A 17,499-nucleotide genomic window follows, 5' to 3' on the forward strand; every position below is an offset into this window, starting at 1 on the left:
GAGTGATTTCAGATGTTTTGTGGGGCCAGCACTAAAAACACTGATGTCTACCACTACAAGTGTGCCCTCTATGAAACACATGTAACCATCTGCCAGGCCTCCCCAGCTGGTAACCGCTTCAGTCCTGCTCACTGAATGAATTGTCCAATGCCTATTGATATGGACCACCGTTGCTAATGCTGTTGCCCCAAGAATTATAAAGTGAAATAAAGACAGGTCCTTTATTTGGAGATGTAAGCCAGGAGAAGAAAGCCACAGACTGTATCCCCATCATTTCTATGGAGAGCAAAGGTAAAGAGTTGACAGTTTCCCTTTGTCCCAAGTCTGTACTTAATATCCTGATTGGGTATCAATATTATTCGTAAGTGGAATTCTTTTTTTAATTTATTTCATTTTCCTTGCAGCTGATCTAAGTGTACAAGTTTATTGCTTCCTCAAAAAGCTTTGATTTTACCCAGTTTTTTCCATGAGTTTGAGTCTTAAGCTAGATTTATTTTTTTGGTAGAAGATATAAGAAAAAATAAGACAAATGCTAACCTAACTACAGACCATGTCCACTAAGAAATACTTTTACTATATATGGTAGAGAAGGAAAAGAATGGGGAAAATCATTTATTGGGCACTAATATATATTTCAGTCATTCATTTCAGCTTCCAAAGTCTTGCCTTCCACTCTTATCCCAGAACTAGTAGCTAAAGCCAATAGGTACTACATTAGTCTAACTGGAAATGAACAATTCATAACTTTGTAAGTGTGTGACTTATTTTTGGGATTACATAAAAATAATTTAGCTTCATTACAAGGAGCCCCCTCCCCTTATCATAGAATGGAAATGTCAGTGTAACAGGAATATAAGGGGCCTTTCAAGGCAAAGATTCACAGTGAATTGATGTCTTCCTGGTTCTAGGAGAGATTCTTAACAAGAGGATTAGCAGTTGATGAGCCCCCACTGCTGGGCACTGTGGGGATAACCTACGGAACAGAGAAGCTCTGAATCCTGCAGTTGTATAAATTGAAAAACATGCCTTTCATTATTTCACCTTTATAAAATACAGGGCCAGTTTTTACTACAGAATAGATGACTTTTTTCCCCAGGAGTCACTCTGTACAGAATGACTACCATAGCTGGCATCAGACTCACTAAGCAAAGCAGAAGAATCTTGAGTTTCTTAGAGAAAGTCAAATCAAAGAGGAACGGGCACAACCTGGTCAACTAAATCAGGTACTTCATTTAATTCATTCACAAAAACCCATTTGCGCTGAAACTAGTCCAAGCCTCCTCCTAGGAAGAAATGACTCAAACATCTTAATAGAATTAAACCTGGAACTTTACTTGCATTGATTGGAACTCACCATCATTTGCTTATGAAAGGGCTGCAAAATAGGTCGGTCTGTGGATCAAATTTTATTTATAATGAATTCTAAGGAATCTGTGCCCCAATCCACTTAGTAGCAGAAATTATGTTTCATGAAATGGGTGTTAAAATGGTATTCCATGAAGCTTGGAAGTACTTTGGCTACATTGTTTAATTATTGTTATTAATAAGGGTCATTCTGTCTTTTATCATAAAAGGGATCAAAAGAAATAGAACTTGGCTTCTATTAAAAACATTGCCAGTTGGGGAAAAACATGATTTTTTTGGTTTGTTCCTATCACTCTCACCCTCTCCCACTCCCTGCCAGATGCCATGTCTGATGTTGTCCTTTCCTTCTGTCCTGATGTATCTACTTCTGGGACTTTCCAGACTTATTTCAGATTCCTTCTGGGTAAGTATTGCAAGTTCTAAAGTGTTTTAATAACAATAACTAGGGCTCTATACTTACATTTATTATGTAGGACCCAGGCAAGAGAAGGAGATAATACTCTCCAAATTTGTTCGTTCTATAAGGGCAGATATGTTTTCTGTTTTGGACTTCTACAATTACATTGGGTAACGGATTTCCATTCTGATCAAAAACTTGACCCTTTACACCTGCAAGACAAAAAGAGCATTAAATGTTAATACCGTGTTTTATGACATATGAAATAAATTCTTGTAGTTACTTAAGAAAAATATGCCCAATATTTATTAAGTTGTTTTTATAATAACAATAAAGTATTTAAGGGAAGGTAAACTGTTTCAAAAAATTGAGATCTAATTGTCATATAACATTATATTAGATTCAGATGTATAACATTATGATTTGTGAAACGATCACCATAATATATCTAGTTAACATAATTCAAAATTTTTTCTTGTGATGAGAGCTTTTAAGATTTACTCTCAGCAAATTTCAAATATACAATACAGTATTATTAACTGTATTCATTGTGCTAAACATTAAATCCCCAGGATTTATAACTGGAAGTTATACTTTTTCACCAGCTTCACCCATTTTAGCCACCCCATGCTTCTGGCAACTACCAATCTGTTCTCCACAAATCAGTAGGAATTTTTTGTTTGTTGTGTTTTTTAAGATTTTATTTTTAAGCAATCTCTACACCATATATGGGGCTTAAACTCAACCCTGAGATCAAGAGTTGCACACTCCATTGAGCCAGCCAGGTGCCTCTGTTTTTTTTTTTTTTTTTTTAATTCTACAAAAAGGTGATCATATGGTATTTGTCTTTCTCTGTCTGACCTTTCACTTAGCACGATGCCCACAAGGTCCATCCATGTTGTTGCAGATGGCTGGATTTTTTTTTTTTTTTTGTATGAAGAAAAAGTGATGTGCATATACATTTTCTTTATGTGATCATCATTAGACCCTGAGGTTGCTTCCATGTCTTGGCTATTGCAAATAATGCTGCAGTGAATGTGGGGTGCAGATATCTTCTCAAGTTAGTGTTGGATTATCTTAGGATAAGTACTCAGAAGTAGAACTGCTGGATCATACTGTGTAGCTCTTTATTAATGTGAGGAACCTACGTAGTGTTCTCCACAGTGACTGCACCAGTTTACATTCCCAGCAACAGTGCACAAGGGTTCTCTTTTCACATCCTTGTCAATATGTGTTTCTTGTGTTTTATTTTTAGCCATTCTGACAGGTGTGAGTTGGTGTCTCATTGTGGTTTTGATTTGCGTTTCCCTGATGATTAGCAGTCTTGAGCACCTTTTCATGTACCTGCTCGTCGTCTTTGGAAAAATACCTCTTCAGATCTTCAGCTTAATTTTTAAGTTGGATTGTTTGGGTTTTTTTGTTGTGTTTTGTTTTGTTTTGTATGTTTGTTTTTTGCTGTTGTGTCGTAGGAGTTCCTTATATATTTTGGCTATTAACCCCTTACCAGATATATGATTTGGAAATATTTTCTCCCATTCGATAGGTTGCCTTTTCATTTTATTGATGATTTTCTTTGCTGTGCAGAGCTTTTTAGCTTGATATAGTCCCACCTGTCTTATTTTTTCTTTTGTTGCCTTTGCTTTTTGGTATCAAATCCAAAAAAATAATTGCCAAGACTGATGTCAAGGAGCTTACCACCTATGTTTTCTTCTAGGGGCTTTATGATTTCAAGTTGCATATTCAAGTTTTTAATCCATTTTAATTTTTGTGTATGATAAGACAGTGGTCCAGTTTGCTCAGCACTGTTTATTGAAGAGACTGTCCTTACCCATGTATACTCTTGGCTCCTTTGACATAAATGAATTGACCATATATGCCTAAACTTATTTCTGGGCTCTCTATTCTGTTCAATTGATGTATGTGTTTGTTTTTATGCCAATATCCTACTGTTTTGTTTACTATAGCTTTGAAGTATAGTTTGAAATCAGGAAGCTTTGTTCTTCTTTCTCAGATGGCTATTCAGGGTCTTTTGTGGATGCATACAAATTTTAGGGTTGTTTGTTCTCTGTGAAAAACACTGTTGGAATTTTGATAGGTATCGCACTGTGTAGATTGGAGTTGTATGGACTATTTAACAATATTAATTTTTCTAATTAATGGATTATCTTCATTTATTTGTGCTTTTAATTTCTTTTATCAGAGGTTTATATTTTTCTGTGTACAAGTCTTTCTCACTATCATGGTGAAATTTATTCCTAGGTGTTTTACTCTTGTCAATAATGCAGTTTTAAATGGGATTGTTTTAATTTCTCCTTCTGATAGTTTGCTATTAGTCTAGAGAAATACAACAGATTTTTGTATATTGATTTTGTATCCTTCAACTTTACTGAATTTATTAGTTGTAACAGTTTTTTGATAGAGTCCTTAGTGTTTTCTATATATAGTATTGTGACTTGCAAATAAGGGAGGGTTTTACCTCTTCCTTTCTGTTTTGCATGCTTTTTATTTTTCTTACCAAACTGCTCTGGACTTCCAGTACTATGTTGAAAAAAAGTGGTGAGGGTAGGTGTCCTTGTCTTGTTCCTGATCTTAGAAGAAAAACTTCTACTGTTGATTATGAGGTTAGCTGTAGGCCTTTCATATATGGCTTCTATTATGTTGAGGTACATTCCCCTCTATACCCGCTTTGTTGTTAGTTTTTCTAAACGGATGTTAAATTTTGTTAATTTTTTTTTCTTCATCTATTGGGATATTATTTTTATCTCTCATTTTGTTAATGTGGTATATCATGTTGATTGATTTGTGGATGCTGAGCCACCTTTGCATTCCTGGAATAAATCACTTGATCAAGGTCCTTTGAATGTATTGTTGAAGTTGGTCTGCTAATACTTTGTTGAGGATTTTTGCATCTGTGTTCATCAAGTATATAGGCTTGTAATTTTCTTGTAGTGTTGTTGGTTTTGCTATTGGGGTAATGCTGGCCTTGTAAAATGAATTTGAGAGTTATCTCCTCTTCTGTTTTTTGGAAGAGTTTGAAGAGGACTGGTATTAACTCTTCTTTAAATGTTTGGTAGAATTCACCAGTGAAGCTATCTGGTCTTGAGCTTTTGTTTAAATTAGGAGATTACTGGCATATTTTTTATTAGTTAGTAGTAAAAGGTCTGTTCAGATTTTCTATTTCTTTTCATGATTCAGTCTTGGTAGGTGTATGTTTCTATGGATTTAAGGATCATCTAGGTTGTCTAATTTTTTGATGTACAATTGTTTAGTCTTTTATGATCCTTTGCATTTCTGTGGTATCAGTTGCAACATCCCTTTCATTTCTGAGTTCTTGCTCTCTTTTTCTTGGTGAGTCTAGCTAAAGGTTTATCTTTTCAAAAAAAACAGCTCTTAGTTTTGTCGATCTTTTTATTGTCTTTTTAGTTTTTATTTCATTTATTTCTTCTCTGATCTTTGTTCCTTCTAATAACTTTGGGCTTAGTTTGTTCTTTTCCCCTAAGTTGAGAACAAACTAAGTTGAGGTGTAAAGTTAGGTTATTTTAGATTTTTTAAAATTTTAATTCCAGTAAACATACAGTGTTATATTAGTTTCAGGTGTAAAACATAATAATTCAACAATTCTGTGAGATCTCAGTTTCTTAGTGTTGGCATTTATCCCTACGAACTTCTTAGAATAGCTTTTGCTGCATCCCGTAAGTTTTGCTATGTTGTGTTTTTATTTCATTCGTTTCAAGGTTTTGATTTTTCTCTTTTGAGCCACTGATTGTTCAGTAGCATGTTGATTCACATCTGAATATTTGTGAATTTTCCAATTTTCTTCTAGTAATTGATTTCTAGTTTTATACCACCATTGTTGGAAAAGATGGTCAATATGATTTCAGCTTTGTAAACTTATTAAGACTCACTTTGTGGCATGACATAAAATTTATCCTGGAGAATGTTCCATGTGCACTTGAAGAAAATGTATATTCTGCTGCTGTTGGATGAAATGCTCTGTGTTTATTAAGTACAGCTGGTCTAACGTGTCATTTAAGGTCAGTGTCTTCTTAGTAATTTTCTGTCTGATCTATCCATTGGTGACAATGGAATATTAAATCCCATTACTGTTATTATATTGCTGTCTATTTTCCCCTTTAGGTCTGCTAATATTTGCTTTATATAGTTAAGTACTCCTATATTAGGTCTTCTTATTGGATTGGCTCTTTAGAATTATATAATGGCTTTGTCTCTGATCACAGTCTTTATCTTAAGGTCTGGTTTTTTTTTGTTAATATAAGTATAGCTATCCCAGCTTTCTTTTGGTTTCCATTTCCATGGAAATTTTTTCCATCCCTTCACTTTCAGTCTGTGTCCTTTTGTCTTGAAGTGAGTCTTGTGAAGGCAACATACAGATGGGTCTTGTGGGGTTTTTTTTGTTTTGTTTTTTTCTTTTTCCTCCATCCAGCCACTCTATGTCTTTTGATAGGAGAATTTAGTTCATTTACATTATAGTCATTATTGATAGGTATGTACTTATTGCCATTTTGGTAATTGTTTTCTGGCTGTTTTATAATTCCTTTGTTCTTATTCTCTTCCTTTGTAATTTGTTGGATTTCTAGTGTATGCTTAGATTCCTTCATCTTTTATGTATCTATAGGTTTTTGCTTTGTGGTTACCTTGAGACTTACATAATACAGTCTACTTTAAGTTGATAATAACTTGATAGCATTCTAAACCTTTGCATGTTTACTCCCTCCAGCCCACATTTTACATCTTTTTACCTTGGGATAAACAAATTACTGTAGCTATATATTTGCTTTGTTTTTTAATGCTTACAATAGTTTCATAAGTGATAAACCCACTACCTTTACAACATTAGATTATTTGGAATTTTGTTAAATATTTTTTACCAGTGAGGGGGCAGGGCGGAGGGGTGGTGGAAGAGAGAGAGAATCTTAAGCAGGCTGCATGCCCAGCACAGAGCTGACATGGGACTCAATCCTATGACCCTGGGATCATGATCTGAGCCAAAATTAAGAGTCAGATGCTCACCTGACGGAGCCACCCAGCCACCTCTTCCAGTCTTGGATGAGTGGTCTTTTGTGGATGAACCTTATAATTCAACTCTGCCCTAGCTCTTGTTTGTTTCTCAAACCTTTGTGTTTGTCTAAGCAGCCTACTTTATTCTTAGTAGATCCCAGTAGTTGAAGTTGTGCCAAGACCTGTCAGTACCTAGATCGAGGCTGATTAGAAGCCAGACCTTCAGGCAGAGGCTCTTAAAGTATCCAAAAAACCTTTCAGGGGGAAGACTGGGGACTGGATGTGTCTCCCTGCTCCCTTTACACTGAGCCCTGGGGTGGTAGCCAGTTAAGAACTATTTGTTTGCCAGTGTCCTGTTGAACCCATGAACACGAACCCCACTGGCTACCAGAGCTACCAAGAGGTACTAGACGCTTACATAAACTCCTTTTTGGGAAACACTGGTGACCTGGAGGGAGAGAGAGTGCACACATGGTGTCTGCTGGCCTCCATCTTTGGAGAATATTTCAGTAGACCCCTAGATGTGTGTTAAATCTAGGTGTCTGCCCTTCAGGCCAAAGCTTTAAGAGCAGCAAATAGGCCTCTTTCACAAAAAAAAAAAAAAAAAAAAAACCAAAAACTGGGCATCTTTCAATTGGTGGGCTCTGCACGAGGCCCTGGCAGGTAGCCAACTGAATCTGTGTGAATCCTTGAAGTTCGATATAGCCTTGAGGGTCTTGTGGATGCAAGTCCCATGGCTTTCAAAGCGAGGTGTTTTGAGAGATTGTCTCTTTGGTGTAGCTCTTAACAATAGGGTGCCAAATATGGGGTTCAAACCCTTTGCGGCTCAGGGAGAATTTTGGAGGTGTAAGTTCCTTCCTGATGTGTGCCTGCACCAGGGACGGGGGTGTATGGCAAGATCGTGTCTCAACCTCTCCCACTCGTTGCAATATAGTTTTATTCTCCCTCACCCAATGTGTAGGAATGGCTCAGGTAGTTTTTGGGTTTCTTTCAGAGGAAATTGCCCCATATGTAGCTGTAGATTTGGTGTGTCTGTGGGAGGAGAGGAGTTCAGGATCCTCCTACATTGCCATCTTGAACCAAAACTAGGAAAACTTTTTTTTGGATGTAACTTAAAATACAGTCAGGCTACCAATTGTATTTATAGGCTAAATCTGTTGTCAAATATTCCATTAATAACACAGATTATCAAAATGAGAGAACACAGATGACAATCTAAGTCCATTCCTTTCCTTTCCAAGTTGTCTACTCAGTCACCAAACTACTATGACATTGCCCTCAGTGGATTCCATTAAATCCTTAACTAAAAAATGCCAGTGTATTTACAAAAGGGGGTGGGGAGGTGCCTGGCTGGCTCAATCAGTGGAACATGTGACTCTTGATCTTGGGATTATGAGTTTGAGCCCCATGTTGGGTGTAGAGATTACTTAAAACATCTTTTTAAAAAGGCCAGTGTACTTATAATAAGATACTTACCTATGCAAGGGACTTAAGAGTTTTGTCTCCTGGTCAAACTACATGTGAAACAATTATAATCACAAGATTGCTTGGAATCATGGAACTGATTGAAGGTGTCTTATTACTAACAACAGGAGTGAACATTTAGCGACCAGTTAGTATGTTTCAGGCTCTATGGCAAAGTGCTTAATGTGCATATTCTCTTTGAATCCTCACATCAATATTATCACAGTTTTACAGATGAGGAAACTAAGGCTTTGGATTATTAACTAACCTTAAGCGCGTACAGCTAAGTGGTACAGCATGGCTGTAAATCCACACTCATCCCCAGAGCCCCCACTGAATCCAGGACCACACCCCGCCCCTCGAAATTTCAGGAGTACAGTTGACAAAAGGCCATTTAAAGACTCTTCTCATTTTAGAGGCGCCTTGGTGGCTCAGTTGGTTGGGCATCCAACTCCTGGTTTCGGCTCAGGTCGTGATCTCACAGTTCATGAGATGGAGCCCCGCATCAGGCTCAGCACTGCTGTGCGGAGCCTGCTTGGGATTGTCTTCCCCACCCTCTCTTTTTTTAAGTTTAATGTATTTTGAAAAAGGGACTCTTCTCATTTTATTCTAAAATTTTTTTTTTCAACGTTTATTTATTTTTGGGACAGAGAGAGACAGAGCATGAACGGGGGAGGGGCAGAGAGAGAGGGAGACACAGAATTGGAAACAGGTTCCAGGCTCTGAGCCATCAGCCCAGAGCCTGAGGCGGGGCTCGAACTCACGGAGTGTGAGATCGTGACCTGGCTGAAGTCGGACGCTCAACCGACTGCGCCACCCAGGTGCCCCGGGACTCTTCTCATTTTAAATGTTACTTTTCACCTTCTAGTTTGCTCACTTAATGACAAATCATCTTAATGACGTAAGACTCCACAATGATAAAATGACCCTGAACTATCCCCAAACTATCTACTTTGTAATTATTTACTAGAGCAGAAAAATATGAGGCACATACTAGTTTCCTTCAGAAAAGTTTAAAATGAAACATCTTTGTCTCAAACATTAAACAGACTTCTGGTTGACCCAAGTTGCCTTTTACTTTCTTTCCTAATTCTTGACTCTTCATTTTTCCCCCCAGAGAAGGAATTACTAAATGTTGTATTTCCTTCTAGTATTTTCAGAAGACATCAGCTATGTTAACCTCAATTTTCATGTAATTTGTTCTTTTACCTCTTCTAAAAGTTTCATTTATATTTATTTCTCTTACTTGGTATTTATCCTTTTGATCTTTAGGTAGTACCCAACCACAAACATCAGTCGTAAGTTAGTGGCCTGATTATGCATTTATTCGTTGGGTATCAGTGCCATTATTCTTTGAAGAGATACTTCCATCCTGCCCTTCTTAGGAAGCCCTTTGACACATTAGGTAAGTACAGATATGTCCTGTCATCACAGCTTTGTGTGACAGAAAGAACCCAGTCAAGTCTCAGTGTAAATCCCAGCTCCTAGGACTCTGTTTCATCACCTGTAAAACGGGGGTGATATGTACCACCTTCCAGCCCCTTCTATTGGTGCAGGAGGCCTTTCCTTCCCAGACGAGGTAGGTCGGAGACTTCCAGATGGGTCAAAGTCTCAGAGGCATCTTAAGCAAGTGGTGAAGCTAAGCCAGTGAATGCAAACACAGCTTGACAAATACCAGTACTTTCTTTAAACCACAGTAATACCCCTAAGAAGGTGTTTGCTCCCATCATCCCTAAGCAAAGATATTCTTTGGCTTCCTACTACATACCAAAATTGAGAGAACTTTTCCATCCAGTAACAGTAACCACACTGTCAATATTTTGAAATCAGTTTTCATTATTAAATTAGAAAAAGAAAATGCCTGCCTCTGTCTTAAACCACAAGGGGGCAGGGTTGATGTGCTTTATATATACTTTTAAGTAGATTGTGCATACCTGATTATAGGGACAGGCAGATAAATACTCTTTATAAAACCTAGTGTAAATGGACTTGTAAGCCCTCCAAATTAAGAATTACTTAACATGCTATAATTTGCATGTTAAGTGACAGTTTATAAAGCTCCTTCGTTGGCATTATTAGGTCACCATGATATTTCAGAGCCCACCTTAATTCAGTGCTTAGCAAATAACCTTTACTGCTAGACTGAAATTCCAAAAATAGTGCAGTTATGTGGAGCATATTCCTTGTCCAGCTTGCAGTCACGCATTGATGTTGATGGAGGAGAAATTTTACAATAGGCAGAGGAACACATTAAAGGTAGAAATACAGTAGAAAGCCTAAATGTGCCTCGTGAGGAAAATCTAGTGGTGAAATACCAGAATAGTAATCAGGAGAAGACCCAAAACAAAGCTTGATGATGTGAAAAAGGAGAAGGACCCAATAATCTAAATAAATGCTAATAATGACTTTTTTTAACATCTCATCACAGAGAATCAGCCTACTTCATGAACTGGCTGAGACATTTGACACAGCCCTGTGAATTCACCACTAATCTTTGTGCGCTTGTGTTTTTGGGTGGGGGGCAGTGGGGGGAGGGTGCTGGAGGTTGGGGATAGAGGTATGAAAGGAGGGAGGGGCATCCATTTTAGGGATATGGAACCCAGAGAAGCCCTTAATTGTCCTTGCACTCAGCCCTGTACCCCCTGTGCTTCTGACTCTTCCCTTCCTCAACTGCCTCTGTCTCTTTAGCAGGTGGAAAGCTTTGGCGTGAAGCACGCAGAAAATTCCAGGAATTGTGCAGCTATATAGCAGGCCTATGAGGCAAACCTCTTCAACACAAACACACACCTTCTACTTGGGCTTGATGGGGTAGCATAACTATTGTGCCAATTTCTGATACGTTTCTTCCCCCAAGCCATATGAATGGAGAAAACTAAACTCTGGCAATGCAGAAGAGCCTTCCACACTCTGCCCAAAGAGACACAGCCTGGTTAAATACATTTGAACTCCCTGAGTCCATCACCATCACAAGCAGTATGATGGCTTTTAAAGGAAGGTCCCTGAACCGGCAGCAGCATCTCCTCGGGAAAGATTAACCAGTCAAGGCACACTAAATCAAACTCTGGGGATGTGTTTTAACAAACCCTCCAGCGAGTCTGCCGTACATGTTCGAGAACAAACACTCTTGCCACATTTAGCCTGTCCGTCTATGACAAAGGCTAGATAGCTGTCAAAAACCAGACTAGACTGGGAAGGTTCCCAGGACCAGATCATTTGGCAGAGTTGCAGGCTGTGAGGGGTTTGAAGCTAATGGTGCCAGGTCACCAGCCCAGGACTAGAAAAAATGCAAAATGGCATGTTCAGGGTTCTCTGGATCTATGATATTGTGTGACAAGTGGCAAGCAAACTTGGCATTTTCTAAACAGGTGATGATGTAACAGAGTCATAACCTGTTTTCCTGGATCTCTTGCCAGATTTCTAGGGCTTCAACATGTAAAATGTGAAGTACTGTGGATTTCATACCCCTACACTGAGTAGCATACCTCATGCTCTCTCTTATATGAACTGACAAGCACTGTAACTCTCACATGCTGCAGATATTCATACAGAGAAAATTCTTCATCATTAGTTCTGGTACTAAAAATGAGGCTGTACCGAGAAAACAAACAGGGACTTGCATTTTCTCAACCCAAACATTTTGCCAGATGCCATGTTTTGTGTTAAGAGGAATTAATATGAAAAATCTTACAAACCTAGGTGCACCTGTTTTATATATTCAATCAATGAGGCTTTGTTTTTATTCCAGAAGAATGGAAGCTTCTCCTCATGAGGATATTTACAGCACGACAGCTCCAATGTAATTTCAAAACACTGGGCCCAGATGTAGTTGTAATCTTGCATTCCACCTAAACACAAGCATATTTAATTTTTTAAGGTCTAAAATTGGAACAGAGTCAAGTATCCTGTACCTTGGGGACAAATGAATCCGTTGCAAAGAAAGTACATTTAAACAGGAAAAGATGAATTTGACATATTAGCATATAAAGTCACGGCCTGCCATTTTATTACCCAGGCATGAACAGGCAATCCTAAATGTTCCCATATGGGTAACTGGATCAGAGCTAAGGTTCAGCTGTGCATCAAAATCAACTGAGGGGCAGGGGAAGGGTCAGCCTTTTTTTTCCCCCCGATCATACATTACAAAAAGGATTCATCAATGTACATTGCTTCTGTGAAAATCATTTTAAACTGAGAGTGATGCTTCTAAAAAATGTTTTTGCAAACCATTCATAAATACACATGTAAGCTAAGTATACTCATTCGGTGGAATAATAGTGGCTGACATTTAGTGAGTGTTCACTATTACCGGGCACCGTTTGAAGAGTTTGTCGCCCGTATTTTACAGATGGGGAAACAATCACATACGGTAAGTAACGTGCCAGTGAAGGCCGAGCCCAGAGCACAGGCTGTCTTGCGGACCCCGTGCTCTTATGACACCAAACTGCTTCAGGGGATGAAAGAAAGGCTGCTGTGCTAACTCTCGGGAGAGAAGGGACCCAGGCCCCCTTGCGTCCAGGGCTGCCGTCACCTGTGCTCAGTTTCTGGTTCTTACCTCTGAAAACCCAGTTTTCAAAAGGGTATAATCATATTTCCTATGTTCTAAGATGCAAGATTTTCATATTTTAAAATCTCTGAATTGGATGTGTCTTAAATTTGATGGCTAAAAACCATCATTGTGGCATGAGTTTGGCCAGAAATATTTGTTTTTTCTTCCTTGGTGGTACGGTGTATTTTCCAACCAGTGGCATCTTGGATTTTGAAATATGGTAACTTTGAAGGAAGGACTTTCGGCCAGATTTCAACTTGTTGTACTTGATACCTGCCTATAAAATACATATTCTCAATTCCATCAGGATATTTCGGAAGTACTGAATTAGAAAAAAAACTCATACTAAGAAAATAGTCAAGATACATCAAAATATTACGTAGATCTAGATTCTAGCAGGAAGAATTTCTATGTCCTTTCTAGATCCTTTACTCACCTTCTAAGTTTTGTATTTCTCTCTGAGATCATTTTCACCAAGAAATAGAAAACAGAAAAAAGGACGAGAATAATAAAACAGAAGCCCTTGGCTGGACGGCTCTCGGACAGAAAGAATTTAAATGGCAAAACAGGTGTACAGAGCACGCAGGGGTGAGGATGCTTACGTGTGGAGAGTATGTGCGCCTGTGGATGAGGCACGCTGGGCCCCGAGGACAAAACCTCCAGGCTGAGCCAGGATGCTGTGTTCTAAGCTCCTCAACGTAGCTGGCTCTGCCTGCGTTTTCCCTCAGGAGACACAGCCGACACACAGCGACACTCGGAAACAATTCCCAACGGCGACACCAGGTTCCTAGCTAACCTCCCGCAAGCACACCTGGATGTGTCCGGAAGGTGACAGACGGCGCTCATGCAGGACCGCTCTGCCACGGGGCGGGAAGGAGCAGGGGGGAGTGCTGAGCAGGGACTAGGCTTGCGGGGCGGGGCGGGCTGTGCCTTGTCCAACAGAGAGTGGGGGTGCGGTGCTGTCTCGCTGGCCCTGCAGCTTCCAGTCGTGGTCTGTGCTAATTCCCATCACCTGGAAAGCTGGCAGAAACACACAAGTACCAGCTTGTGCAAGGCTACCTGACGGTCTGTGTGTCCACAGTGACGACCGGGAAAGTGGCCTATCACCCAAGTACGGCCTACGGCCTGCTAGAGGTAGGTCTCAAATGGGGCCCTCTCCGCTGAGCAACGAGACCCCCTTCCAGCCCCTGGTCTCCCCTGGCTCTTCCGCCCTAGGTCCCTCCGTTCTCTCAGGCCCCTGACTCGTGTGAGTTCTCTTACACCCCTCGGCTTCTTCTCCCATTCTTCCTTTTGACAAGAATTATCCCCCCCTCCTGTGACCCCCACAAGGCAATCTCCTCCCCTCTCTCACCTGGCCCTCCTGTTCCAAGGACAGAAAAGTGGAAGCATGCCCTCACTGCCCCCATACCCGGCTGGAAAAGCACTTTTGTTTAGCGTGCAAAATGGCTTTAAGATCAAGATATTTCTGGAGAAACGGGAACCCTCTTGCACTGTTGGTGGGAATGCAAATTGGTGCAGCCACTCTGGAAAACAGTGTGGAGGTTCCTCAGAAAATTAAAAATAGACCTACCCTATGACCCAGCAATAGCACTGCTAGGAATTTACCCAAGGGATACAGGAGTACTGATGCATAGGGGCACTTGTACCCCAATGTTTATAGCAGCACTCTCAACAATTGCCAAATTATGGAAAGAGCCTAAATGTCCATCAACTGATGAATGGATAAAGAAATTGTGGTTTATATACACAATGGAGTACTACGTGGCAATGAGAAAGAATGAAATACGGCCTTTTGTAGCAACGTGGATGGAACTGGAGAGTGTTATGCTAAGTGAAATAAGCCATACAGAGAAAGACAGATACCATATGTTTTCACTCTTATGTGGATCCTGAGAAACTTAACAGAAACCCATGGGGGAGGGGAAGGAAAAAAAAGAAAAAAAGAGGTTAGAGTGGGAGAGAGCCAAAGCGTAAGAGACTCTTAAAAACTGAGAACAACCTGAGGGTTGATGGGGGGTGGGAGAGAGGGGAGGGTGGGTGATGGGTATTGAGGAGGGCACCTTTTGGGATGAGCACTGGGTGTTGTATGGAAACCAATTTGACAATAAATTTCATATATTGAAAAAAAAAAAAGATCAAGATATTTCGCGTACAAGTTCAGCTTATTTTACAAACCGGAAGATCTGGCAATAGCTGGATCCCACTGGCACGTGGCCATAATGAGCTGGATCAGCCACTGTCCTTGTTAGATGCCGCAGAAGCATCACATTTCTCCAAGGTCTTCTCTACTCCCTCCTGCACCCTGGCTTTACAGTATACCTCTGGGGTACGCTGTACCTTTTCTAAATCTCTCCTTTTTATTCTAATACGCTGCCACCACAATTACTCATTTGCACGTGGCTCTTCCTGTTAAACTTGAGGGTAGGGTCTGTGTTCTGTCCATCTTTCTTGGCACAGTTTCTGGCTCAGAGTAGGTAAATGCTGAACAAGTATCTGAACATCGCTCAGTCAGTCACCCCCCACTGCTTTTGTGACATTAGCTGAGACGCAACTGGAGGGACCGCACCACCTAACAAACTTTGACAACTGCTGGGGTCCACAAAAACCAGCTGGCACGTGGGGAGGAAGTCAATAAGGAGAAAGCTAGAGGAGAAACTCACCTTTGAGTGGATACCAAGAGTAGCCATTTGTAATTCCATTAGGAAAGTTCATCTTAGTTTTACACTGATCTCCTTTCTTCATGGTGGGATTTCTTGAAGCATAGGTATGTGCAAGGTATTGAAACACATCGTCATCAGGGGTTATGCTACGGGAGTATAACGTCCCAGTTGCTGTGTGTGAAAAACAAACCGAGGCCTTTCAGTTCGTGTTGGAGGATGCGGAAACACGCAGCGCCCCGTCAGCAAATGTGCCGTCCGGTCACACAGGAAGGCTCTACTTTACTAGAGGGAAGCCCACCCCCTGCCATGAACGCTCCGCTCCCTTCTGCTCTTTCTCCTAGTTTTTAGGGAATATACGCAAAGTGGCATCACACAAAATACACCACAGCCATATTCAAAGGCCTCCATCAGCTCATAAGTACCCTCTTAGTCCCTCTTGCTAATTTCTGGAGGGCAGGAAACTTTCCTTATGTACCATGGGGGGTAAATAAAGCCACTGTACTATTTTAAGTCCCTGGTACATACCTTATCCCACAGAGTTTTAAAAGCAGTCGGCAATTATCGCTCATGATTAGCAAAGAAAGGCAAGTTCTCGTTTTACGTTCTTTCATGTTGCCTCTTGTAGGGTATTTTAACCCAATTTTATTATTTTTCTGATGAATCTCAAATAATCCTGTCGGGGACCAGCTCAGCCACACCGCCCATCTACGGTTTATCAACTGAGGGCAGGACGGCCCAGAGGGGAGACGCGGAGGCCCTTTTACCCTGGCAGAGAAGGCAAGCCGAGGAAGATCCGTCCCCTCCAGACGCAGAGCAGTAACTCCACTCTGGGCTCAGAAAGCCAGAGCTGGGGCCGTGTCTGCCTACCTGGAACACCATTGTCAAACGGGTAACTCGCCACCAGGGCGCCGCCGTGGAGGTTTGCAGAGAGGACGAACGTCTCTGTTTTCAGCCACTCCATGACAGCTGCAGTTTCAGGCTGCCTCGATACATTATTAAGTTCAAAAGCATCTGGGAAGTTTCTATTCAGGTCATAGTAGTTACTATTTTCCCTTTAAAAGAAAGAATATTTTAGGTTTTATTGATGGTATGTGAGGAAGTAGACTTATGCAACATGCAAACCTTTTGTCTGGGCACCAGCTGTTTTTCAAAATGCGACTACAGGGCTGGGGATGGTTGTCTTGGTGGCCCCCGATGAACCACACCTGGCGTTCACATAACCTCCGGTCCCCTCCCGTGTGACTTGCTCTCACCAGTGGGATGGTAGCTATTGTGATGTGAACAGAGGTTTGATAAGTGTGTATGTTTTAGGGTTTTGCTCTGGGCACGCTCCCTTTGGGAACCCTGAGACTCCGATACTAGCCATGTGAAGAGTCCGCGTGGAGAAATGAGAAACCCAGGTGACAGCCAGAATTGAGACTCCACACATGTCCCAGTCCAGCTGTCTCAGCCACACCCAGCTGAAGCTCCAGACACGTGGTGCAGAGATTGGCCAGCCTTGCTCTATCTTGTCCAAATTCCTAACTTCTACAATTGAGGGTAAATAAAAAAGGTTTAAGTCGCTAAATTTGGGGAGGGTTTCGTTACATAGCAATTGATAAAAGGAACATACTACTTTACACAAATATATTTCTGGAAAGTGGACCGGCCATGTTTAAATATGCTAGAAAACCCTAAAGTTGAGTGCAATCAAGTGGTGAGATTTTATTTTTGGTAAAAGCAAACAAATGTTTGCACAAATATAAATATATACTAGACATCTGAGAAATTCCAAACTTCCTGAGACAGAGTTTGACAAAATAAACTATTTAGATGAGAACGACTACAAGACTCCCTCTTCTTTTTTGGTTAGTTCTTGTACTGGCTTAATAAACCAACCGGTAATTACTGAAGGCCTAGCTAGGCCCTGGGGATTTAACAGTGAGGAACACAAGCGACAGGATTCCTGCCCCCGGGTAGCTTATAGATTTGTGAGGAGACAGACATTCAAAGAGAAATAGACCTTAGGGGTACTTGGGTGGCTCAGTCCGTTGGGCGACGAACGTTGG

The 17,499-nt window shown here is 40.6% G+C and overlaps 1 protein-coding gene and 1 long non-coding RNA gene across 5 annotated transcripts in view; one reads left to right on the forward strand and one right to left on the reverse strand.

Annotated features, from left to right (window-relative positions):
* CPM (carboxypeptidase M) overlaps positions 1 to 17,499 on the reverse strand; it is an 82,429-nt gene that overhangs the window by 2,076 nt on the left and 62,854 nt on the right. For all 3 annotated transcript variants that reach the window (XM_045465616.1, XM_045465615.1, XM_045465617.1), the window contains exons 5-8: positions 16,319 to 16,503; positions 15,452 to 15,622; positions 11,938 to 12,090; positions 1,826 to 1,974 (exon numbers count right to left, since the gene is read on the reverse strand). In XM_045465616.1, coding sequence (XP_045321572.1) covers positions 1,826 to 1,974; positions 11,938 to 12,090; positions 15,452 to 15,622; positions 16,319 to 16,503 — 658 coding nt within the window. The remainder of the gene's footprint in view (positions 1 to 1,825; positions 1,975 to 11,937; positions 12,091 to 15,451; positions 15,623 to 16,318; positions 16,504 to 17,499) is intronic.
* Positions 61 to 16,325, forward strand: LOC123591367. Of its 2 annotated transcripts, XR_006709282.1 has the most exons (7): positions 61 to 291; positions 1,097 to 1,223; positions 1,685 to 1,768; positions 9,518 to 9,650; positions 10,934 to 13,619; positions 13,873 to 13,925; positions 16,139 to 16,325. It is a non-coding gene; the product is annotated as an uncharacterized LOC123591367 (long non-coding RNA). The 2 variants fall into 2 exon arrangements; XR_006709281.1 differs by lacking the exon at positions 16,139 to 16,325 and having other exon boundaries at positions 13,873 to 14,338.

The sequence above is a fragment of the Leopardus geoffroyi genome, chromosome B4 (genome assembly GCF_018350155.1).
Source record: "Leopardus geoffroyi isolate Oge1 chromosome B4, O.geoffroyi_Oge1_pat1.0, whole genome shotgun sequence".
Taxonomy (NCBI): Eukaryota; Metazoa; Chordata; class Mammalia; order Carnivora; family Felidae; genus Leopardus; species Leopardus geoffroyi.